Source organism: Macadamia integrifolia, chromosome 8 (assembly GCF_013358625.1).
Source record: "Macadamia integrifolia cultivar HAES 741 chromosome 8, SCU_Mint_v3, whole genome shotgun sequence".
NCBI classification, from domain to species: domain Eukaryota; kingdom Viridiplantae; phylum Streptophyta; class Magnoliopsida; order Proteales; family Proteaceae; genus Macadamia; species Macadamia integrifolia.
Genome location: NC_056564.1, coordinates 33,066,084 through 33,093,028, shown reverse-complemented (window position 1 = coordinate 33,093,028; position 26,945 = coordinate 33,066,084). Strand labels below are relative to the sequence as shown.

Genomic DNA, 26,945 nt, shown 5'->3' with positions numbered 1-26,945 from the left:
ATAATCAAAATATTATCCTATGAAGGATTCGTTAAGTTTAGTGTGGATGGAGCTTGTCTTGAAAATTCAGGTCTGGTTATTGGAGGGGTTGTCCTTTCTATATTGGGGTTCCTAAAGCTCTTGTAGTTAAATAAGCTCTTTCTATGACTGTAGTTGGAGGAAACCATAGATTATATACAAAAAAGTGATACTTGATGATTGTCAACATTTTGGATCATAGAGGTGGATCAATTCCTTAGAGGATACTCAATATTATCTTTGATTGTCTAAAGTTATGTAATCAATGTGAGCACGTAGTCTTCCACCATGCTTACGGGGAAGGCAATTTTTCATAGATTCTCTAGCTTCAACTAGAGTTGCTCAAACAAAACAATGTGATATGAGTTTCTCATCCACTTGGCTTTATATCATTACTTTTGTACTCAGATGTTTGTGGGACTTTCTGTTGTTGCCTGGTTTAATATATATATATATATATATACACACACACACACAAAAGGAAAATGTTGGGTTTGCTGCTGGTATGCCGTATGCTAGCATCCATTGTGTCAATCTCTCTTCCCCCTTATGAAATGGCCCCTACCCCTTTTGTATGATACCTCATTTGGCGCCCTCATTAATACTATCCTCTAGCTTATTGTATACCGACAGGATACCCATTATTTATTTATTTATTGAAAAAAAAGGTAAAAAGTTTTGTGCATAGTCGTGCAACCATCAGAAGGAGGTCAGAAGGAGTTGAAGGGATGCACCATCCAACAACTTTGTGCATGGTTGTGCACCATACACAAAGGGTGCACAAAATCCTCTCCCCTCTGAAAAAAAGAAAAAAGAAAAATGTAAGAGCTCTCTTCTTGTAGTCGAGGTTTGCGAATTCAATATCAGAAATAGGATCAATCAACGTTGATACCCATCTGGATCTGCCTGGATTGAACAAAAATATACCATTGGTTTTGATTTAAAAACCATTTTTTAGACCTTTTTACCCTTCCTCCGTACTGATTCACCGATATCCTACCGATTCCAACCGAGCCGATCTTCAAACCATGCTCGTAGGCAGAACGTAGAATGAGTCAATTAGGCATGTGTACTAGAAGGATGAGCTTTTCATCCCCCCGTGGGTGATGCTCGCACAACTCAATTCCACAACCATAAAACAGAGTCACCTTCGTCTGTCAAGCAAAAGAGCTCCCTCCCTCTATGTTTCTCCTGAGTCACCTCCTTCGAGATCAGAAGAGATCTTTAAGTAAGTGTCGCTTGAGAAATTTTCCGTTGATATTCCTTTCCTACCCTTTTCATATTTTTTGTTCTTCTGGCCATATTTCATTGTCTCTGCAATTTAATGCAGAAAAGGGGGTAACATGGGAGTTGGTCGTGAAGTTCAGATCTCATTGGATGGGGTGAGAGATAAGAACTTGATGCAATTGAAGAAGCTCAACACAGCTCTATTCCCTGTTCGCTACAATGAAAAGTATTACGCTGATGCCCTCGCTTCTGGCGAATTTACAAAGCTAGGTTTGAATCCTCTTCTGGAATTTTACTATTTCTTGCGCCTCGTTCTGTTGTTGCTTTCCTTCGGTTGGTTTCCATTCCGCTGAGATTGTTAGGGTTAATAATGTTATTTGTGGGTGGTGATGTAGATTTTATGGGTTGGGTTTTGGGCTTTTGATGATGTGAGCTTGGTGTTCTTTTACTTTTGGGTGGTTTGGTGTTGACCCACTATTGATTGTCCTCTGTTTTGGTGAAAATATAATGCGTTTTTAAGTACTTGTGTTTTTTTTTCTGGTAAGAAGTACTTGTGTTTTAAGCTCTAAATTGTGGGGCTTGCTTTGATGCTTTTGGAAGATTGGGCGCTTTTGTGAGACCTTTTCCTTCACATCTCTCTCTCTCTTTCTCTCTCTCTCTCTCTCTCTTCCTACCTCCTTAATGAAATGTTTGTAATTAAAAAAAAAAAAAAAAAAAAAGAAAAAAAAAAGGAGGAAAATCTTATTATCTGAGCTTCTGCAGAGCTGCTGGTTGTGGGTTTTAGTTCCAGATTTGTATGAGACTCATTTTTTGGAGAATTCTTATGATTTTGTTACTGCTTCTTTTGTGGGGTTTAGTGGGTATTGCCAAATGATTAATCCCTACCCTCTGTCAAGTTTCTTTTTCTGTGGTTTTTAGAAAAGCAAAATACCATTTCTTCTTTTCAGTTAAAATTTTTCTCTATCACAGTTCCGTTCATTATATTTACTTCTTAAAAATGTTTAGGTTACTTCATACCATATAGCTATTTAAATAAATGATGCAAAACTGTGAATTTCACAATTTTTTGCAAGAAATGATGCAAATGATATTGTTTGATGGCTTTGTAACTTTATAGAACTGATATGTTGGAATATCACCCCAAATAAGCCATAACAGCATATTGTGTGGGAGAGGGGGATCCATTGGAGAAAGAAAAGATACTGATGCAGCCTTAATATACAAAGCTGGCTAAGAAACTATACGATACACATGGGAAATTACAGAGTGCTGGTGTTTTACCATGCCCAAATTGTCCACATCCTGATATGTAATCCCCCAAATTCCTTAAAATATGCCCAGAAAAAAGTGAATCTCTTGTTTCTGAAGCTTGCTGTCAATTATGTCGATGTGCTGTACCCTTGAAAGGTTGGATCATTGCTTTCTAACCAAAATGACCTGGTAGTAGCTGCTGGATCAAAGGGCATGACATTGTTCTTACTTGCCTCAAACCTTAATTTTTTTATTTAAGTAATGCATCTTTAAAGTTGGACCCAGTAAATATGACAACACAATCCAAGCTTAAGAGCATTTGGGGAAAATGCTCCATTATTTTACATTCAAAATACAATGCAGGAAATAGGTAGGTTTTCTGTTAAAATTCAACCCCCTGAGGGGATTCTGATTGACCTTTGCTGATCTACTTCTAAAATGTGACCGAGATAAGCATTTCAGGCTCTTCGTGTTTGTCATGATGTTGGAGATAATTCTCGAGGTGTTTAATGGTGGCCAACATGTTGAGATAACTGTACAAGTGCTGCCTGTAGGCATTGGATCTTTAAGTCATCATCCCCGCCTTCTTTACTGCAAGAGTATTAGATACCAAATTCAGCTGGGTTTTCTTGTAGGTATCTTAAAACACTTAGTTGAATCCTCTTTATAGTGTTTCAGCATTGCTTGTACGGGGGAGGGGGAAGAAGGATGATTCTTTATTTGGGCTCCCTTCAGCTGTTTTTTTTTCCATGGGATGGCAGAACTACTAGAGGTCATAGTTGTCAAGGCGTCACCTAGGTATCCAGGTGCCTTGGTCAACATGGGAGCCTTGAATAATAATTTATATATACAACTCATGTAACGCTAGCCAATTGTTCCATACTAGGAGGACTTTGGATTACAATTGGATACTGCTATATTGAGGATGCATAGAATCTGACCTCCTTCCTAGAATAGAACACGTACACATGAAGACTCCCAATTGATATGGGAACCCAATATTGCATGGGATACGGTTAATGCCAGTTGGATATAGTGATCGGTCAATACACCCCCTCAAGTTGTAGGTGGAGGAGACCGAACCTTCAACTTGTCAGGAAGAAACTGGAAACGGGCAATGGACAGAGCCTTGGTGAGGGCATCAACTAACTGGTCGGTTGTAGAGATGAACTGAACCAATTGCTGGCAATTAGCAACACGCTCACGAACAAAATGAAAATCGATCTCTACATGCTTGGTTTTGGCATGGAAGACCGGATTTGTAGATAGATAAGTCGCACCAATGTTATCACACCACAATTTGGGAGTACTTTGTATAGGAAAACCCAACTCCTTAAAGAGAGATTCCAACCAGATAAGCTCAGCGGATGCATCAGCGAGGGCTTTGTACTTAGCCTTGTTAGAGGATTAAGCGACTGTCTTCTGTTTTCGAGAGGACCAAGAGATCAGATTAGGCCCAAGAAATATTGCATAGGCCCTTGTAGAATGCCTATCATCATTGCTGCCTGCGCTATCTGCATCAGAGAATGCTTTCAGAGCTGCAGTGGCTGACCACTCAACTAGAAGCCCATGGGTGCAACTATGCTTTAGATAGCGAAGAATTCTCTTGACATGACTCCAATGATCTTCAGTTGGAGCATGCATATGTTGACACACCCGATTCACAGCAAAGGCAACATTAGGTCGAGTTAAGTTGACATATTGCAAAGCCCCAACAATGGACCTGTAGCTCGAGGGGTCAGAATAGGGAGCACCCCTTGAAGAGGACGCCGGTGTTGAGGTGGCCATAGGAGTATGGACCGGCTTACAATCGGTCATACTAGAGCGGGCTAGAAGGTCACTGATGTAGTGAGATTGAGACAGAAGCACCCCCTTGGAGTGAGGTGTCACCTCAATAGCCAAAAAGAAGAGCAATGTTCCAAGGTCCTTGATCGAGAATTCAGTAGCTAGGAGAGCTAGTATGGAAGTGACCTATGATGGTGAGTTACTAGTAACAAGTATATTATCAACATAAACAAGGATGTAAACGATAAGGGCACCTTGTTTTAAGATGAATAAGGAAGGATCATTCATGGAGGTGGTTAAACCGAGCTGAAGAAGAAAAGGTAGATAACCTTTGTAACCACACCCGGGGTGTATGTTTCAGCCCATATAAAGAACGATGAAGGTGGCCAACATGATCAGGCTGTGTGGGGTTCACAAAACCCTGAGGTTGGGTCATAAAGACTTCCTCATTAAGAAGACCATGCAAAAAGGTGTTGTGAATGTCAAGCTGACAGATACACCACCCTTGAGAGATGGCAATGGCAAGAATTGACCTGATCGTTGTGGGTTTGACCACTGGACTGAAAGTGTTTGTGTAATCCACACCCTGCTGTTGATGAAACCCCTTAGCCACTAACCTAGCTTTATACCTTTCAAGAGAACCGTCAGCCTTCCGTTTGATACGACAGACTCATTTTTATCCCACAAGATTCATACGTGGTGAACGTTGGAACTGGTGACCAGGTGCCATTTTTATCAAGGAGATGAATTCTTCAGTCATGGTTGTTTGCCATTCAAGGTGCTTGTGGGCCTGGGAGTAACAAGTAGGTTTAATGGAGGGAGGCATAGAGGTGGTAAGGGCATGAGGTGGTGGGTGGTCAGGGTGCACATGAGACCGAAACTGCATTAGGTGGAGGCACGGTGGAGGACCAGGTGGTGGTGCGGGAATAGGGGATGCAATTGGTGGTGTGGGTGGAGGAGGCTGGATACCCGTGGGAGAGGGTGGTGGGGAGGATTGGTAAAGGTCCTGAATAGGACGAGTTCGGAGAATAGGTGATGCAGTTGGGCGATGGGTTTAGAAATCTCTTTTGATTTGGTTCCTTTCCTTTTTAGACTTAGAAATCAGTTTGTGGTATTTTATTTAGCTTGGATTTTTATTTCAGTTTCTACATAGGTTAGTTTCCATCTTTAATTAGTTACCAATGTTATGCTTTGAATTTTCTTTTACAAGCCATGTAATACACTAGTGACAGACAGAATTGAAGTTTTGAAGATTTTGAACAAGTTGAAAGATTTCTTTTGGGTGAGAACCATGGCTGCTGTGGGTGTCCCTCTTTTGTCCCCTCCTTGATCTCCTTCTCTTCTTTTCTTTTCCTCTGTTCTTTTTTTTCCTTCTTTCCATTCTTCTTCTTGCTGGTTTTCTCTCCCTTTCCCTGTTCTGGGCGGCACTTCCAGCCCCCAGTATTAGAAATCGATCTCTACAGATACCCCTCAAACCAGTCTAAGATTTCTGGAACTCGTTCCTACACTAGAAACGACTCACTATACACAGATTCAAGGTAAGATCTGGTCTCTACCAGAAGATCTGACAGAATTTCAGATCTGGTTCCACGGTTCTGCCAGATTCAGTTGCAGGTTTCACAAAGGGGCTGATTGGGATCTGTTGAGATTTGTCGCAGCTAGATCTCCCACCATCCTGCTGCTGCGATTCGTTACCTGAGGCCTCAGGTTGAGACCAGCCCTGGGATTTGTTGTCCAACATCCTTCTTGTTCTACCGCCTTGGAGTTCCATCGGGAGGAAGAAGATGAGTATAACTAGTGTTTTAAATAATTTCTGATATTACGTTTAAACCCCTGCTTCCTAAATCTGTGCTTTACTATTCCCCTCACTTTTGTAATTCCAGATCACCCCTCTCTTCTAATTTTCTATTTCAGTTTGACCCTAGTATCTATTTCCATCTCATTTTAGTGCTTGGATTGTTTCTGAAATTACAAGATTGCCCCTCAACAATTAAATTGAGATATTTTATCATTCTTGTGGGCCCTAAGCGGTCCAATTCCTGATTTTGGGAACCTGAATCCGCATCAATAGGAGAGGGGGATCTAGTTTAGGAGGTGGATCCCATGTGAGGGGTGGAATCTGATTGAGAGAGAGGAGAAGGTGGAGAAGGTGGTTGGGGTATGAGTGGAGATGGGGGTGGTGTGGCCAATTGAAGTGGCAATGAGGGGGATGGGAAGTGGGGCGCTAGTAAGGGTAAACCACGAGTGGATGACGATGGGCAAATAGGGGCAGCCCATGGAGAAAAAGGCGAGGGTGGTGTGGGAGGAACCTTGGAAAGGGTAGAGGCAAAGGGAAAAACAGTTTCATCAAACCGTACGTGACGAGCAATGTAGGTACGATTGGTGGACAGATCTAAACATCGATAAATAGTGTGAGAGGAGAGTAACCAAGTAAGACACTAGGAGTGGATCGTAAATCCATTTTGTGGCGGTTCTAGGGGCATAGGTAAGGAAAACACAGGCAACCAAAAATCTTGAGGAATGAGTAATCGGGGGGTTTATGGTGGACAAGCTGAAATGGAGTAACATGATTAGAGACTTTAGGAAAACAGCTGTTTCAAAGGCAAAGTGCCAATAATGGAGAGGCATAGAGGACTGAGTGAACATGGTGGTGAGGCTAGTTTTGACAATATGTCGATGGCGTCATTCCACAAAACCCTGTTGCTCATGAGTGTGAGGGCAGGACACGCGGTGGGAAATACCAAGTTTTTTTGAAAAAATTGCAGAAGAGAGCGACTCTTGGTCTGAACAACCTTAATTTGACGAGAAAACTGCCTTTCAACTAGAGATTTAAATTTTGAAAAGTGGAAAACACATCAGATTTATAGGCTAGAGGAGAGAACCAAATAAATCTAGTATTATCATTAATGAAAATTACAAAAATTCTATGGCCTGAATAGAGGGAGTAGCTGATGGACCCCATACATGATTGTGAACTAAGTCTAAAGGAAACAAACTCCTAGAAAAAGGACCTAATGGTATGCGACTAGCCTTGCCTAACTAATAGGCAGGACAAACAGATTGAAGCTTGGACGAGAGACACGGAAGCTGATTGACAGCGATAATAAACGTGAGAAGACCTTCATGAGGATGACCTAGCTGCTGATGCCAACAAGTGATAGAGGTATGTTCAGTGACAAATAGTGGGATTGGAGGAAGAGGGGGTGGATAGAGTGTAAAGACCCCCGTTGCTTTGACCGGAAAGAAGAATTCTCTTGGTTACCTGATCCTTCACAAAGAAATGGGATGGGTGAAATTCAAAAAACACATTATTATCACGTGCAAAACACTGAACAAAAAGAAGGGGCTTAGTTATATAGAGGAAACATGAAGAATATTACAGAAATTAAAAGTGCGAGAAGGAGAGGAAGATGAGAGTGTAGAGGAACCAATACTGGAGATATGGGGACACTTACCATTGCCAACAGGGAGTTGATCATTATCATTGTAGCCGTCATAGGAGAAAAGTGAATGGATGTCTGGAGTAACATAATGTGTGGTAACCTGACAACATAATGCGTGGTACCCTTGTCAGGGTACCAAGTAAGTGCACTAGAGGGGTTGTAATATGGTGGATAAGATGGGATAGGGAGGGGCAGTGGATTGCTAAAGTGGGTAGCAGGCTGAGGGTTGGAGTGTTATGTTTGGTAGGGTGGATGGGGATAACCAGGGAGAGAGGGAGGGCGGCAGCAGTTGTTAGTATGGTGGTTTGTACGGTTGCAGATGGAGCACCATAGACGAGAACCTTGTTAATTTCGACCACATCCACGCCCACCACGTCCACCACATCCATGCCCACCGTGACCATTGCGACCACCCCAACGACCTTTACTTGATTGAGAAGAGGGAGGGGAGGTGGGGGATTCACACTGAGCAGTGTTTGCAGAAGGGAAGTCAAATAAGTTAGGCTTGTCAGTAGCAGCCACATTGCAGTTAGCAACCTTATTCATGTACTCGTGACTGAGAAGAATGCCAAGTAGATTAGAGTTAGCTAGGGGCTCATAACGAGTAAGTAGAGTTGGAACAATGTCACGTAAATCCTTGCACAAGGCGTGTAGTATATGGAGACACAGATCAGTTTGCTTGATTGGAGAACCGCAACAGAGAGTTCATCGGATAAGGACTTGGCGTGTTGCATGAGGATGGCAATTGGTTCATCAGGTTTTTGAGAGAGATCTTGAAGACCCAGTTGCAGAGACATAATACGCGTGTTGGGAGCAGAGCCATAGGCAGAGGTGAGAGCATCCCAGATATCCTTACTAGTCTCTTTATAGACAATAAGGGGAGGGCTTCATCAGATAAAGAAGAGATCAGAAGACTCATGATCATAAAGTCCTAATCATCCCATTCAGAGGCAGCCTCAGGATCGAGAGGGCGTAGAACAGTGTCGGCGATGTACCCAAATAATTTTTGACCCTTGAGGAGGACTTTATTTGAGGGCTCCAAAATAAAAAATTCTTTGCTGTTAACTTGAGAGAAACGAAGTGGTGGGCACCTATAATGGTCGACTGAGAGTAACGAGTGGATGGTGGGGTAGGGGTGATAATGGTGGGGGAATTAGATGGTGGAGTATGAGTTACAATGGCGGGGGAGTCCTTCAACACTGTGAGAGAGGTGCAGAAGAGAAGGGAAGGATAGGGTTGAAGAAGAGGAAGAAAGGAGAGGTGTTTTTTGGGCGTTGGGCTTAGTTGGCGATTGATACCATGTAAACTAATGTTCTGTGCTTTCATTCGTTGTGAATAATAATATATATACAACTCATGTAACCTTAGCCAATCGTTGCATACAAGTAGGACTTTGGATTACACTTGGATACTGCTATATTGAGGATGCATAGAATCTGATCTCCTTCCTGGATGGAACACGTACGCATGAACCCAATATGCCAACTAGATAGAGTGAGTCGGTCAATGGCCTTGATTTCTCTGGTAAGGCATATTCTTCACCTTATTTCTGAATAAGCAAAAATTTCTTTCCTTCCAAATGTGAGCAACCGTCGTGCAAAAAGCTAGCTCAGTAATATTACTAATTGAGAATATTAGATATGAAGTGAGAGTTGCGCCAATCCTTGACAAACTCCGTGAGAGTCGTTTGAGGTGGTATGACCATGTCCAACGGAGACCAATGGAGGCCCTAGTACGGAAGAGTGACCAGATTCATTAGGAAGGCGCTAGAAGAAGTAAGGGCAGACATAAGATGACTATTAACAAGGTGGTACGAAAAGATATGCAAATTGTAGGGCTCGATCCTAGTTTGACTTCGGATAGAGTTTTCTGGAGGACAAGAACCCGTGTTGCTGACCCCCTATAAGGAATGTTTCCATGATGTGTCTCCATATTCTACAATACCCTCTAAAATTTTTTCTCTACCAGGAGAGAGAGAGAGCCAAGGAAGTACTATTATACAGGCTAAAAGAAAGTCCCTGAAGAATTGAAAGAATTTATCTTCCAACAGTTCTGCAGAAAATCAGATAAGGCCATCAATTTCAAGGAAGCAGAGCGGCTATGCGCAAGTAGAGGTGGTGAGGTAGTCCAAAGAGAGTACAATGATCTCCATGGTTTTCTAGGGTGGAGTATCGAAGACTTAGAATATGACCAAAGCATTCTGATTTGGCACATCGATGAGAGAAGAAAGTTAAGGGAAAAAAAAAAAACCTAAAACATAAGTTAATTTGTAATGAAACACTTTTTGCATTATCTTTTGTGCCCGTCCCTTCGTAGAAACAAGGCAATCCTTTATAAGTTATGACTTATATGACATCCAATGTATCTTTATATTATAATATAATGAAACATTATCTCTACCGATTAAAACTATATCGCACCCTCCACGCACAAAGGAGTAAAATAGTAAATCCTCCATAAGCAACTCGAATAGTGGCAAAAAGCGTACCACCAAATACTATTTCTGAACCAATGGGCAAAAAGAACTTGTCTTTTATGCTTCATTACTTTCTATTACTTTACTGCATTGGATCCATGTAGCCGACCCCATTCAGTTGGGATAAGGTTATGTTTGTTGTAGTAATATTACTAATTGAATCTCCCTTGAAAGTCTTAGCACTCCACTTCGCTTCCCTAAGAATGACAGTCCCAGGCCTTATGGAAGGAGAACACAGAATCAGAATATCTCCCCAGATTATTTTTATAAAGAACACTCGAGAAAAAAGATAATCTCTATTTTCCACCTCCCACCCAGCGGAAAATACAATACGAGTCAACTGTCGTCTTACATTTTCGAAGCTGGTATTTGGTTGGGAGCCCATCAACCAAACATCTCCAAGTAGTAACTGATTGCTTGGGGATGCAGTTACTAAACCATATCGAACCTGCCCAATCAACCTCTTGAGAAGGAGATCTCACCAAGCACCAAGCTGATTTCGTAGAGAAAGACCCTGAAGGGGAGGCCATCCACAAGATAGAATCATCCTCAAGCGTATTACATCTATTGACTCTGGCCAACTGCCCCCATACCAAGCTATGATCCGAGGAAGTGGGAGGACCATGGATCCACACTCCATCAACAATAATGGACTGCACTGAAGACGTTCTGTGAACCTGCGTCGTATCTGAATATCTGATGCAATCCCCAATTCCGTTAGACAAATTCTTTCAGGATGCCAAGGATCCATTCAAAGAAGAGTATCTGAACCATTCCCAATTTGTGATGAATAAAAGGTTCCAACTGACCCCGATACTTCAATATCTTAAGCTAAACCCAAGAGGAATAATGAACCAGTTGGACAGTCCAAATGGAATCCATTCTCAAGTATCTTTGTTGAATCTACGTCACCCATAGCGAGTCTTTTTTGGAGGCTACCCACCAAATTTATTCAAAATACCGGCAACATTCACATCTTTAATATGCCTCACTACTAGGCCACCTCTTTAGGCTTACAAATATCACCCCATGCAATATAATGAACATTCCTCTCCATCAACGGCCCTGACTAATTAATCTTATCGGAACATTTCATGCTGATTATGCTGGTGCTGATTCTTCTGAAGGTGATAAATATACTACTAGCTACTGTACTTTTGTTGGTGGAAATCTTGTTACTAGAAGAAGTAAGAACCAGACCAAGTGGCAAGATCTAGTATTGAAGCTGAGTATAGAGTATGACTCGTACTACAATTGAGTTAATGTAGTTTAAGTCTCTCCTTCAGTTCAGGAGCACTAAGTTTGCCGATATGTTTTGTGCTAATTAGACAGCCATTTATATTATAAGCAACCTTGTTTTTCATGAGCACATTAATCAGTAAGCACATTGAGGCTGATTGTTATTTCGTGAGGGATGCCGTGGTGAAGTTATTTTCTACCCTGTTTGTTGCTTGGAAGTTAGCTAGGTGATATGTTCACTAAACGTTTGGTTTGTCCAGCTTTTCTTGAGGGATGTTTTAAGCTGGGGGCATGGGTGATGTATATGCTCCAAATTTAGGGATAATGTTGAGATTCTTGTGTTTAGTATTGCCATAGAGGGTAGTTTGGGTATATGGGATTATATGTATTGGTTTGTACATCATTATATGTATTGGCTTATGGACTAGTGGTATACTTGTAATTGTTTCCCTTTTGTATTAAATATATTTTATTACTTACGGTTTGGGTATTTAGCCTAATTGTGAGCTAGTTTTCTCCCTATAGCTCTCTTTTTCTTCCTTTACTTCTAACCTGCGATTCTGTTTTATCTATGTTGTAATCATGGGTTTTAGGGAAAGTGTTAGTTGCCAAACGGACCCTAAGGGGTTTAGTGGTCTTTGTAATGCTTTAGAACTCTCTTCATTATTATAAATAAAGAGGACTGCTGTTATATTTGACAAAAATCATTACCCAATCCAACATGGTATCATAGCCATAAGATCCGTAACCCTAATCTCTCTCTCTCTCATTTCTCTCTCCCTTAGCGCTTCCTTCATTTGTGCCTCCCTCCATCTCTCTTCATTTGCTTCTCTCTCGTGGTGGGAACTTCTTAAACCACCAATAGGGATTCTAGCCTCCATCCATCCTTCCCTTGGTTCTCAGACTCTCTTTTACAACGATCCGAGAGACCTATAACCTTTTTTCATCACATTTTCAGGGTTTTTCCCTAAAATCATTTTTTCTATTGTCGGGATGCATTTTCCCTGCTCGATGCTCCAATTGTCTTAATATTTGTTGTGATTGGTGCTCCTTATCCTTGTAGTGGTATGTAACAACCACTTTTCCGTTTGAGGTCTCTGTTTTAAAGTTATCCCCAAAATCGACTTCTCAAGGTCTTACACTTCGTCGATTTTTGGGTTTTCTAGCCTTTTTGGTTTTTTTTTTGGTGCTTTCTCTATCTACGGCTAGTCTCTTTTATTTGCACAGTCCCTTTGAGTAGCGACTATGTTTACTAGCTCATTTGCTTCTATTGACAGAGACACCACAACCCTTCCTTCTTTTCCTCCCTGTGCTATCAAGCTTGATGGCACAAACTACCTTATGTGGTCACTCTTGGTCTGCATCTCCATCAAGTCCTATGGCTATTACGAGTACCTCAGTGGAACCACAAAGCTTCCGACCATTGGTCATGAGATTGACAAGTGGGAGTGTGCCAACTCTCTGGTTATGGCTTCCTTGTCATCTCCATGTTGCCACAACTTTCATGTGGCTATCTCCTCCTTGACTCCGCTGCAAAGATCTGGAAGTTTATCCAGGATATCTATCCCAGGTGGGGGCTGATGCTCACATTTTTGAGCTTCGCCTGAGGTTTTGTGATCTGACGCAGAAAGAGCTCACTCTGTCACAATACTACTATGAGTACGGACATTGTAGACTGAGCTTGACTTCTGTAAGGAGTATACTTCTACTCTTATAGATGTCACCTGTTTTTAGAAGTGAGAGGACAAGACTTAGGTCCATGACTTTCTGGTAGGTCTGAATGTGGAGTTTGATCAGCTGCGGTCTTAGGTTTTGAGTCATAACCCCTTTCGTACCTTGGATCAAGCCTATGTGGTGATCCAACTGGAGGACAGACGACGTACTACTATGCTTCCACAACCTGCTGCCACTTCTACTGAGAAATTTGCACTTAGTCTGATGGCTCATCTACTAGGACTGCAGTGAAGTGCAATTACTATGGGAAGGAGCATCACACGAAGGAGCACTGCTAGAACTTTATGGCCGCCTTGTTGATACATTTGGCAAAGGGCGAGGGAAGGGTCGGGTTGGTACTCATGGGCAGGCCAACCATATTGAGAGCACTGACTCTGATTCTGCTCCTAGTGCTTTAGTAGTCTTGCTATCATCTGATGAGCTTACTGCCCTTCGGGGTCTTCCGACATGTCTGGACTCTCCTGCACCATTAACTACGAGCTCTGCTCATCCTTCTGGGTCAAATATCTCCTTCTGTGGCCAACTATGTTTGTCCCTTTTACCCCTTGGATTATAGACTCTGTGGATGGGATTAATACTAAACTGGAGCTATGGAGATCAAGCTTAGAATCAAAAGGTTTTAGGTTAAGCAGAACGAAGACAGAATATATGATGTGCCCCTACAGTCAATTTAGAGGAGGGGAGGGAGTGGTGAAGCTTGGGGAACAGGAATTACCCTGGAGGAACTGTTTTAAATACATGTGGTCTATCATTGACAAAGAGGGGGATATAGAGGATGATGTTGCCCATAGGATTAAAGTGGGGTGGATGAAGTGGCGAGGTGCGTCGGAAGTGTTATATGACAAAAGAATGCCTATTAGACTCAAGGGAAAATTTTATAAGACAGTTATTCGTCCAGCTATGACTTATGGAGCAGAATGTTGGGCAGTCAAGAAGAGTACTTCAAATAAATTGAGTGTTGCAGAGATGAGAATGTTGAGAGGCCTATCCAAAACAAACTCCTTGAGAGTCGATTGAGGTGGTATGGCCATGTTCAACGAAGACCTATGGAGGCCCCAGTAAGGAAGAGTGATCAGATCCACTTGGAGGGAGCTAGATAAGATAGGGGCAGGCCAAAGATGACTATTAACGAAGTGGTCCGAAACGATATGCAAAGTGTAGGGCTTGACCAGAGTATGACTTCGGATAGAGTCTCGTGGAGGGTAAGGACCCATGTTGCTGACCCCCTATAGGGGATGTTTCTATAATGCGTCTCTCTATACTATTATCCCCCAATTTTCTTCTGTACTTTTGATTTTCCATATCGAATCCATGTAGCCAACCCCATTCAGTTGGGACAAGGTTATGATTGTTGTACACTACCTGCCCTTGTTATGGTAAGGTCAAGTTGGCTAACGGGACTTATTCCACTATTCAAGGAAAGGGCTCTGTTAGTTGTACCCCCTTTTTATCCCTTTCTACTGTATTGCATGTTCCTTCTTTCCATCTAACCTTTTGTCCATAGTAGTCTTACTTTGTGTTTTAATTGCAAAGTCACATTTTTCCCGTCTTATTGTCTTTCAAGTTCTAGTGACAGCCACAACGATTGGCTCTGGTGGGGTGTGTGGTGGTCTGTACCTGCTTGATGATGACTCAGCATTGGTCTTTGGTCAGGCTCTTCAGACTTCTTCTACGTCACCTCCCATCTTTGAGTTACGACATTGACATCCTCGGTTGGGACATCTCCCTTTGGGAACTTTAGCTAGGGTTTTTCCTTTTAAAGATTGTAATTCAAGTCAATTTTTTATGAGGCATGTGTTTTGGCTAAATAAACTTTGATCACTTATTCTGTTTTTAGAAATAAAAGTGCCACTCTTTTTTCTGATATTTGGGGTCCATCCCACTATATTTCTGTCAATGGTTATCGGTGGTTTATCTCTTTTATTGATTGTCATTCTTGGACCACTTGGGTTTATATGATGCAAACGAAGGGCGAGACCTATTTCTTTCAACAGTTTCACCGTATGGTTCAAACTTAGTTCGATACTACCATTAAGATTCTTAGATGTGACAATGGCCATGAATACTTCGAAGGGTCCTTTAAGCTTATCTTTTCGATCATAGGATGATCCATTAGACTAGTTGTGTGGATACACCGGCTTAAAATGGGGTTGCTGAGCGGAAGAATTGCTACCTCACAAAGGTAGCACACTCTCTTATGCTTGAGATGCATATTCCTCCCCAGTATTGGAGTGATGCAATTCTCACTGTTACCTTTCTTATTAACCAAATGCCTTCTCGGATCCATTCCTTCTGTTCCCCTCTGGATCTTCTCTAAGGTTCCATTGCTTTTCCTGTTCTTTATGAGGTATTCAATAGTGTTTGTTATATTCACGATCATCATCCTCATGGAAAGTTTGATCCTTGTGGTCTCCGGTGCATTTTTCTGCGGTATACTCCTACTTAGAAAAGCTATCGGTGTTTTCATTCTTCCAATCGGCATTTGTTTGTGACTATAGATGTTGTCTTTCATGAATCTACATCGTACTACAGTGCAACACCTCTTCAGGGGGAGTCTCCTTCCATTGTTGAAGATGTGCTGTTGCCTCTTGAAATTGCTATCTCTGCCAGTATCTCGTTTTAGGGGGAGGAGTGGCACTCCTAGTTTGCTTTGGCTAGAGATACAATAGTTACAGAGAACAGACTCAGATCACTACACATCCAGCATCTACCATACCTTACCTGTTCTTGTCCTCTTGGACCCAGGTATGTCTCTTGAGTTGCCTATTGTTGTTTGTAAGGGCAAAAGTTTTGTGTCATCTCTTTGCTCTGTGCCCGTTCCTTATACCTGGTAGGAAGCAAGTGTGGACTCACAGTGGCAAGTAGCTATGGTTGAAGAGATGCAAGCTCTGTAGAAGAATGACACATGAGATCTAGTGTGTCTACCCTCACAAAGAAGACAGTTGGGTGTTAGTGGGTTTTCACAGTAAAACAGAGGCTGATGGTACAGTGGAGTGATATAAGGCCAGACTTGTTGCCAAGGATTTCACTCAGACTTATGGGATTGACTACTAGGAGACTTTTGCTCCAGGTTCTAAGATGAACACAATTCATGTTATCTTATCTTGTGTCACCAATTTAGATTGGGACTTCTAGTAAATAGATGTGAAGAATGCCTTTCTTCATGGGGAACTTGAGGAGGAAGTTTATATGGACATTCCTCCTGGGTTCACTTGCTCCAAAACCCAAGGGAAGCTATGCAAACTGAAGCGTGCATTGTATGGGCTGAAGCAATCCACTCGTGCTTGGTTCCGGCGTTTCCATAAGGCTATGGTTGCTACAGTCTACTCTCAGAGCAATGTTGACCACACTTTGTTCATCATGAAATCTGGTAGGAAGATTGCTATTTTGATAGTCTATGTAGATGATATTGTTGTTACTGGTGATGATCTGATAGAAATCTCTCACCTCAAGAGATACTTAAGTAAGGAATTCGAGATCAAAGATCTAGGACATCTTCTTTAGTTCCTTGGCATTGAAGTTACCAGGTCTTCTCGTGGGATCTACTTGTCTCAGCTGAAGTATGTGCTTGATCTTCTTTTGGAGACAAACATGTTGGGTGTAAGCCGTAGACACTCCTATTGAAGCTAACAGTCACCTGAGTACCAAGGAAGGTGATCATGTGGATAAAAGAGATATTAAAGATTAGTGGGGTGCTTGATCTTTCTCATACATGCCCTGACATAGCATTTGTCATTAGCTTGGTTAGTTAGTCCTGCATGATGCCTATCGACTCACATGGAAGCTGTGCTGCGCATTCTCTGGTACTTGAAATTTGCCCCAGGACGTGGCATCCTTTTTTCTCCTCATGATCACCTTTGGGTGGATGCTTTCATGGATGCTGATTGGGCATGTTCCCCTAATGACCGTAGGTTTACTTGCACCTTTGTTGGTGGTAACCTTGCTACATGGCGAAGCAAGAAGCAAGCCGTGGTTGCCCGTTCAAGTGCCGAAGCAGAGTTCCGTGCTATGGCACATGGCATTTGTAAGTTTCTATAGCTTCATGGTCTTTTCACAGATTTGGCTATCCCTGCCATCCTTCCTATGAAGCTTTTTTGTGACAGGAAATCTGCCATTAGCATTGGTCACGACTCTGTCCAGCATGATCGAACCAAGCATGTGGAGATCGACCGACAGTTCATCAAAGAGAGTTGAGAATTAGAGATTAGAGAATGATTCGACTTGTCAGTAATGACAGAGGTCCTTATTTAGAAGGAGATTACAATAAACCGAATAAGAAAAGTAGGGTAATACTGACTAAGCATCCCTATCTACAAGAAACTGAATATGGAAAGTAGTGTAATGTTGACTAAGCGTCCCTATCTACAAGACTTACTATGGTAAATAAGACTTAAACCAAGGTAAAAAATAAAACCATGGTCATCTCAACATTCCCCCTCAAGTTGGTGCAAATATATCGTACATGCCCAACTTGGAGACAAGAGGATGAAATACCTAACAATGAATAGCCTTGGTAAACACATCAGCTAACTGATTTGCAATACTGTTAAAGGTGAAATAACCTAGAGGGGGGTGAATAGGTTACACTAATGGAAATTAAATTCTTTTCGATGTATAGATCCAAATGTGATTGTAAATAAAATACGGAATGAATATGAAACTAGCACAATCACACAACACCGAGAATTATAGTGGTTCGACTCAATCCGAGTCTAGTCCACTCCCTATAAGAATCCTCTTGTAAGGTATTCCACTAGTTCTCCCTTTCAGTACGGTAGGTAGAGAAGAAAACCTTTACAATCTTTTTCACGGATAAGAGTATCCTTACATATCTCCTTTACAGGCAGAGATGCTCCTTTACAATCTCCTTTGCAGGTAGAGAGGCACCTTATACTCTTTTAAGGATAAGAGGATCCTTACAATCTCTTAAGCCTAAGTACAGTCTAGACTTAATGTAAAATAGAAAATGGAGAAGTGGAATAAAAGAGGATTACCTTCGGTGTAGTGTAAATGAAATATACAATAATGATAGAATGAATGCACCTTTTGAAGTCTTCTTGATGTTTGTAATGTAAATGCCAAGATGTAGATGAAGACTTGCAGATGGTCTTGAGTTCCTCTTGAATGTAAAATGAAGAATTTGAACTCAAGAGATGGTGTAGACCAATTCTCATTTCTAATGCTCAAATAGTGCTTCTCCAAAGTTGAGATTAATTGTTAATTAATGAGTAGCATTAGAGGTATTTATAGGTGAGCTTTGGAGAGCATTTTAGGTAGTAAATCTCACTTAAACAGTCATATTCTGGGTTCACCGATCGACCGCCATCGGTAGCCGGTAGACCGGAAAGATCCGTTATAGCAAAATATAGCCGTTGGGGCACTTCCAGGCAGTCACCGGTCGACCGGGACTTTCCGCCGGTTGACAAGATATGGTCTCGGATAGTTCCGTGCCACCGGGGCTTCCAGCCGGTCGACCGCCAACATGACAGACTTTGTTTTGATAGAATACTGTCATACTGATCAGTTGTCAGTGTTTTGACCATAACTTTTCGGTCCGACCACGGATTGACCTGAAATCAATTGCGCTGGAATCGTGACTCGATTTCCTACAACTTCCATGAGGGTTTCATCTTCTGATACCGACTCTAAGATTGTCCAAAATGCCCTTGAGTCAGGTTAATGTGGTTTTCACATAATTTCACTAGAACACATTTTTCCTAATATGTTCCTCACCACTTAGAGACTTTCCATACTTGGTCAAGGTATGCTCTATGGTCATTCTAGTATGATGCAATGCACATGCATGTGGTGAGTGCACATATATCTGTGGAAGTTACAAATTACATTAAAAATGACCAATCTATCCTAGTGGTCTTCTTCTTCACTTGAACCTTCCACTCTTTGGCACTTCTTCTTTTCTTTTTGTTTGCAATTCCAAGTCTTCGAGTTTCATGTCGTGACATCTTGAAGCTTGAATTCTTCTAATACCTTCATCAAGTATTGATACCAACTTGTTGATACTCCTCATTTGATGACTTCAATCTTCATTTCTTCCTTTCATTCATCAAATTCGATCTTTAATATGAAGTCTCTACAAAATAATACTTGAAGGAAAATTGTGAAATACCTTTACATGTTATCATCAAAACCAACTATAGGAGTGTGGGCATATCCCTAACAAAAGGGAATGCAGATTTCCCTTTGGTCAAGCTTCTCTTTGATGAAGTATCTATCTATCTATCTATCTCAATATGCTTGGTCCTATCATGCTGGACGGGGTTGTGGGCGATGCTAATGGCTGCCTTGTTATCACAATATAAACACATAAGACCTTCAACATTAACTCGGAGATCACGCAGTAATCTCTTAGGCCAAACTAGCTCACAAATCCCTTGAGCCATTGCGTGATATTCAGCTTCAGCATTAGACCGAGATAACACGGATTGGTTCTTGCTACGCCAAGTAACAAGTTTCCCTCCAAGGATAGTACAATATTCAGACGTAGATCTCCGATCACCAATTGATCCAGCCCAGTCAGCATTAGTGAAGGCTTCGATCTTTAAGTGTCCCTGATTAGATTATAGAATTCCCTCTCTAAGAGCGGATTTCAAGTATCAAAGGATCTGATACACAACTTCAAGGTGAGGTGTCTTGGGATCATGAAGAAATCGGCTAACAATACCAACATCATAGGCAATATCGGGCCTATTGTGAGATAGGTAGATCAGGCGGCGAAGAAGTCTCTGGTACTGTTCTTTATCAATAGAGTTCCCCACTCCACTGCTCAGTTGATGATTAACCTCCATAGGGGCATCCGTAGGCTTGCACCCAAGCATACCTGCCTCACTAAGGAGATCCAGAACATATTTCCTTTGGGAAATAAATATACCTCTGGTAGATCTAGCGACTTCAATCCCAAGGAAATACCGAAGAGGTCCTAGGTCCTTAGTCTCGAACTCTGCTGCTAGTAAGGCCTTCAGATTGGAGATCTCCTCATCATTGTTACCAGTAATCACAATATCGTCAACATTGACGATCAGAGCAGTTCCTGGTTACCTCGCACCTTTGTGAACAGGGTGTGATCTATTTGATTCTGTTTGTATCCAAAGCTGATCATAGCTTTCATAAACCAGCCAAACCATATCCTGGGAGACTGCTTGAGGCCATACAATGACATTTTCAACTTGCAGACACGCCCAACAGTGGAGGGAGTGGAAAAACCAGGAGGAACATCCATATAGATTTCCTCTTCAAGATCTCCATTCAGGAATGCATTTTTAACATCCAACTGTTGAAGATTCCATGCCAGATTTGTAGCAACAAGCAGCAGTGCCCTGATAGAGTATATCTTTGCAACTGGGGCAAAGGTTTCTTGGTAATCAATCCCGTAGGTTTGGGTGAAGCCCTTAGCCACTAAACGTGCTTTGTACTGCTCAACTGTCCCATCAGCCTTTTGCTTGACTGTGAAAACCCACTTGCACCCAACTAACTTCTTCCTAAGGAGGAAGAACCAGTTCCCAGGTACCATTTTTATCTAATGCCAGCGTTTCCTCAACCATTGCAACCTTCCACTTTGGATCATTTATGGCTTCCTTCCAACCCTGTGGAGTAGACATAGAAGACAACGAAGAAACAAAGGCCCTATAGGAGGGAGATAAGGATGCATAGGAAACAAAATGGGAGATGGGATGCATAGTGCAGGAACAAACTCCTTTTCTAACAATAATAGGAAGATCGTCCACTGTAGGAGCAATAGGTACAATATCAAGTATGGGAGGCTCAGAGGAAGCAACAGGTACAATATCAAGTATGGGAGAAAAATTACCTGATACTGACGGGTCTAACGGAGGTGCAGCAGAAGGGTATGGCTGGTTACCAGTGGTATCTTGCTCCTTGGGCCTTCGACTGTAAGTGATCACATCTCTTACAAGCTGATCTAATGGCTCCCCCTGAACGGATGGCATACCCTGAAGAGGAGTTGTATCAATAACAAAAGGAGGCTCTTCCCAAGACTCTCCCTTGAAGAGGTGACGTGAAATATGCGTCAGACTCATGAAAGTGACATCCATGGTGACATATAAATGGCAAGTAGGTGGGTGATAACACTTATACCCCTTTTGAGAAGCAAAGTCACTCAGGATGACACACTTTAGAGCCCGTGGATCAAGCTTGGACCTTGACAAAGAGGAATTATGAGCACAACAGACACAACCGAAGACCCAAGGGGGATGACTCAAAACAATGGTAGGATCAGGGAGAAAGGAAATAGGGGGCTTAAAAGTGAGGAAACTAGAAGGCACCCGATTAATAAGGTGGGAAACAGTAAGAACGTCATCGCCCCAGAGGTGCTTAGGAACACCAGTAGCAAATATTAGAGTCCGGGCAACATCAAGGAGATGATGATTGTTTCGCTCAGGGATCCCATTTTGTTCAATTATCCGAACACAAGATGTCTGGAAAAGAATACCCAGAGAATCAAGGTATTGCTGAAACACACTATCTATGTACTCGGTGGCATTGTCACTACGAAGAACTTGTACAATGGCGTCAAATTGAATACGAAGCATAACATGGAAAGATTTGAAACAAGAGAAGGCATCAGACTTATTATGCAAAAGATATACCCATGTGAGACGAGTATAATTATCAATAAAGGTAATAGACCAACGAAAACCATTCCTATCAATTGTTCTAGAAGGACCCTATAAATCGGAATGAATAATAGAAAAAGGAATATCACTTATTTTCAGTAGGAAAGTAAGATGTTTGTGTATGTTTAGCAAATTCACATACATCACATTTAAGTTGTTCCAAACCACAATGTTTAACTAAAGTAGGAAACATGCGACGTAAATATGAAAGGAAGGATGTCCCAAACAAAGGTGCCACTGGTGGAGTTGAGAGAGAGAGAGAGAGAGCTGTCTGAATGGAGAATAGGTGTTGCCACAGGAGAGGCATAGCCGGTGGAGAATCCAAGTAATAGAGCCCATCACGGACCTTACCATACCCAATCATTGCACCTATCACCAGATCCTAAAAAACGCAATGAGTAAAAAAAAAAAAAAAAATGAACAGAACAATTCTACTCCTTAGTTAAACGATAGATGGAAAGCAGATTAGCACATAATTTGGGAACATGCAAAACAGATGGAAGAGAAATAGTAGATGTATAAGAAACGGATCCTTCACCAAAGATAGGGGACATGGAACCATCAGCCGCACGTACTTTATCCCTACTGGAACAAGGAATATAAGAATGGAAGACCTCAGAGCTACTTGTCATGTGATCGGTAGCACCCTAATCAAGTAACTATAATGGAGAATGAGAGGAAAAAACAAGAAAACTACCTGTTTGAGCAAGGTTGGGCACAGGAGGAGCAGGAGAAGTGCCTAGCTATTGATCTAGAGAATGTTGCAGGAGTAGAGGTACTATCAGTAGACTTAGACAGATGGGCTTGGGGACCTTGTTTTCCAATTTTGTTGTTACGCTCACCTTTGGGACGACCATAGAGCTTCCAGCATGTTTCCTTAGTATGGCGAGGGCGACCACAATAGTCACACTGAACAGGATCCCGAGGAGGGGTAGACCCCTTGGACTGGGTTTCAACTGTTAGAGTCGCCAATAGTGTTGACCAAACAAGAATAGTGGAGGGTAGCATAACAGAGCAACAATGATCCTTAGATAGAACCAAGTTATATGCCTCGAGAAGAGTCGAAAAAGTCTCACAACCTAGTATCTGTACCCTGACCTGATCATATTCGAGGTTGAAACCTATCAGAAAGTCATATATCCGTTCCATTTCACGCTCCATCAGTGCACCAACATCAGTAAGGCAGGCCATACTGAATGATAGAAATCTAGTTGTTGCCAAAGGCTATATAAGGTGGAATAATACGCAGAGAGAGACCACCCTTTCCGAGTGGTGGAATGAATAATACGGTGAATCTCATAGATTTGGGTATAGTTCCCTCAGAATAGGTTTGTTTCACTGCATCCCAGAGATCCTTAGCAGAGTTGAACAAGATAAAGCTTGGACTAATAGTAGGCTCCATAGAATTTATCAGAAAGGACATAACAATGGCATCATTGGCTAACCAGGTGTTAGTAGCGACATGATCAGTCAGTTGAGGAGTGTCTCCAGTGAGGAAACCAAAGAAGTTTTTCCTATGAATGGTAAGAAGACAGGCACGAGACCATGTTAGGTAGTTTTGACCATTGAGCTTGATGGGTCCAGGATGAAGGGTGGACTGATTACTTGAACGACGTCCATCAGGGGCCTCAGTAGGCATAACATCCTTGGCATCATTACTTACACTAGTCATAGCTTAAAAGAGAGAACCACGGGGAAAAGGAGAACGACAACAATAGGCGCAACGCAGGCAGGCGATGGCAGCGACAGTGGCGGCGATAGGCAACAAGAAGGATAGGAGAGAGAGAGAGGACAACAACGAGGCACGTGGAGTAGCGGGGGGTGAGGAGGTGCAGGGAGTTATGGCGTTGCAATGGCAGCGAGTGTAGGCGCGGTGGGAAGGCGTGGTGAGTTAGGGTTAGTTTTGCATGGAATGAGGTTTAGTCTACCATGCTAGACTAAGAGGTAAGGGTCCCTAGGGGTGGAGAAGAAAAAAAAAAAAGAATTTTAGGGGTTTTGCTTTTGATACAAAGTTGAGAATCAGAGATTAGAGAATGATTCGACTTGTCAGTAATGACAGGGATTCTTATTTATAAGGATATTATAATAAACCGAATAAGAAAAGTAAGGTAACGCTGGCTAAGCGTCCCTATCTACAAGACCTGCTATAGTAAATAAGACTTAACCAAGGTAAAAAATAAAACTAACTATGATCATCTCAATAGAGAAGCTAGATACGGGTCTTATCACTATGCCTCTTGTTCCTAGTGGTGAAAAACTGACTAATGTATTTACTAAAGATCTTAGTAGTAAGATGTTTCATCTGATTATCTGCAAGTTGGGCATATGTGATATCTATGCTCTAACTTGAGGGGTAGTGTTGTAATAATGGATTTTAGGGAAAGTGTCAGTTGCCAAACGGGTCCTAAGGGGTTTAATGGTCTTTGTAATTCTCTAGAACTTTCTCTCCATTGTTATAAATAAAGATAGCTGGTGTCATAGTTGACACAAATCATTTACCCCATCCAACAATCTACTTATGATATTGTTTTAAGATATAATAATATTTTAAAGTATTTAATCTTTAGGCACATCCAGGTCCCCCCTCTTGCTATCTCTGCTAGGATGGCTTTGAAAATGTAGACCATTTGGAAGAGTTCTCAAATCTTCGCGCCCCTTCTTCTCTTCCATTTGGAAGAGTTCTCAAATCTTGCTAGCTCTCCAACAGAAGAATCCTTCCTTCGTATGGAGAATGGATTTAGATCAACATGACTTTTGGAGATCATTCTATTTGTGACAGAATTGCGAAGCTAGCATTTGATACCACGATTAGTCATATTTGGATGGAGCGCAATCTCCATAGATGGACTTTTAACTCCCGATCCTTCGATAAGATTTGGAAAGTCATCTATTTTGATGTCAGCTCCAAGATCAGTTGCCTTTGTCATCGTCCAATTTATGATTCCCTTAAGAACAGGTGTACTGTTTCCTTTTGGGGCCTTCTTACGTCTATCATCTCCCCCCCTTGATGTATCCCTTCTCTTAGTTGGGCCTTCTAACCCCTTGTTGTGCTGCCTCCCCTGAGGTCTGGTCCTTTTGGCTCCGTCCCCCCCTCTCCTTTGTATATTCTCTCTTCCTGTTTATGAAATTATTTATTCACCCAAAAAAATTATTTTTAAATTATTTTGTAAACTATTTACAAAACTGCCATCGAACTCGGAATTTGGTCCAATCAAAGTCAGATATCTAATCTCTGAAGATATTCACCCTTTTAGAGAGTGGATACCATGTTGAGTGTCTTCTGTTCACAAACACACATTGTAAATCCCATGCTGATATATAGCCAGAGGTGGCATCAGCCTTTAATAAACCAAAATGCACAAAGTCTAACTGCAATGCTAATGACCTCTCAGGTCTAGGGACCAAAATAGCTGTCATAGAGAGTCTTGTTCCAAAACAGCTAATAGTAATCATACAAGACTTCTCAGGTCTAGGGACCAAAATAGCTGTCATAGAGAGTCTTGTTCCAAAACAGCTAATAGTAATCATACAAGACTCAAAATGATCCAGTTGATACACACAATATGAATATTCGCATTTGATAAAATATTCAATGTGACAACCATATGAACAGAATGTCCAGTTTTGTCCATAGTTGTGAACAATTTAAAGTCCAACCCAAGGACAATCAATCGCCTATAAAGAAATAATGCAAATTTATTTAACTCAACACTTTAAATTGTGTTTGATGAACAAATAAATCCAACAATAACTGGATTAGAAACTCCTGACTTTCTAACATTTGAACCTACCTGCTTTTATAACCTGCTAAGTATTTAATTGGGTTTTATAGAGTTATTTTATTAAATCTCTTCCCATGCAACTTAAGAGCATTTATATACTTCAAGATTCACACTCAAATATCAAGAGACACCTCTGACCAAGTTTTAAAGGGTTGGCCGATCCTAATATTGTGACACAGGATCTTCTGATCCATTGGCATCTGGCCTGATATACAATGGGTTTTCTAGTAGCCAGTGGACCAGCCTTCTTGGATTGGATTAGGATTGCTTGGGGCTATCTGAACCCTGATCCGCGGTGCAATACCTTGATCTTTTTTTATGACGAAAAAAGAAATTTATTTATCCTTTGTTGATACATTATGGAAACATTATCTCCCTAGTGTGCAAAAAAATACTGATCAGATTAATCAAGTTGTGGTGTCTGAACTACCACAGATCTCTAGTGTAATCTTTTGTAGTATTTGAGCTCTCCAAACTGCATATCTAGTTATGTCTTAGATAATTTGTTTCCAATCTGCATCTCTAGTGATGTCATCCATAAAATCCCAATCAGAATCTGGAAGGTTGTTGCTGTGGAGTCCTTTCCCTTGAAAGCAAGCATGTGATGAAAGTGTGAAGTGTGAAGTGTGAAGCATCACCAAATGCCTAACTGAAGCCCAATTCTGAAATAATCAGGTGGAAGACCCTTCTATAAAAAATGCATGGTTCATTGGATGGTTTTACTTATTCTTTGATGAAGGGATGAAATAATTCAACAACTGAGAATCAGATTTGATTTATCTCCTGGAGTCTGCTAAGCATGCATGCCTTTTCCTTTTGGGATCATTTCCCAGAACCCCCTTAATGCATTTGATTTTTTATTAGAAGGAAGAGAAAGAAAAGGATAATTTTTAGTAATTTTTTAAGACTATTTCTTCGTGTATACAAGTATGCAAACAGTGAGTTTCTCAAACATGTTTCCCTTTCGTGCAGCATACTACAGTGACATTTGTGTTGGTGCAATAGCATGCCGCCTTGAGAAAAAGGAAGGTGGTGCAGTCTGTGTTTATATCATGACACTGGGTGTTTTGGCCCCATATCGTGGTCTAGGGATAGGTAAGGATATAACTTTTGCTTCTTTTTTGTTTTTGTTTTTGTTTTTTTTTTTTTTTTTTTTCTGATTGGTTCTCTCTCCTTTTGAGCATCCACTGAGGTATTTCAGTTTTGTTTTCTTCATGAATGTTAATAGTAGAGAATGTTCAAATGTGTGCTGGTTCTACATTATGTCTTGTTGACTTTTTGTTTTCTATTGTTAGGTTTTTCACCTTCCCCCAATGATAGATAAGAGGGGGGGGGGGGG

General features: G+C 41.4%; 1 protein-coding gene across 1 annotated transcript in view; it reads left to right on the top strand.

Annotated features, from left to right (window-relative positions):
• The first annotated feature begins 1,101 nt into the window (after nt 1-1,101).
• The window catches only part of LOC122086555 (N-alpha-acetyltransferase 50-like), a 35,994-nt gene continuing 10,150 nt past the window's right edge, over nt 1,102-26,945 (top strand). The window contains exons 1-3 of the mRNA XM_042655469.1: nt 1,102-1,246; nt 1,349-1,515; nt 26,579-26,701. Of these exons, the coding sequence (XP_042511403.1) occupies nt 1,125-1,246; nt 1,349-1,515; nt 26,579-26,701 (412 nt within the window). The 5' untranslated portion in view covers nt 1,102-1,124. The remainder of the gene's footprint in view (nt 1,247-1,348; nt 1,516-26,578; nt 26,702-26,945) is intronic.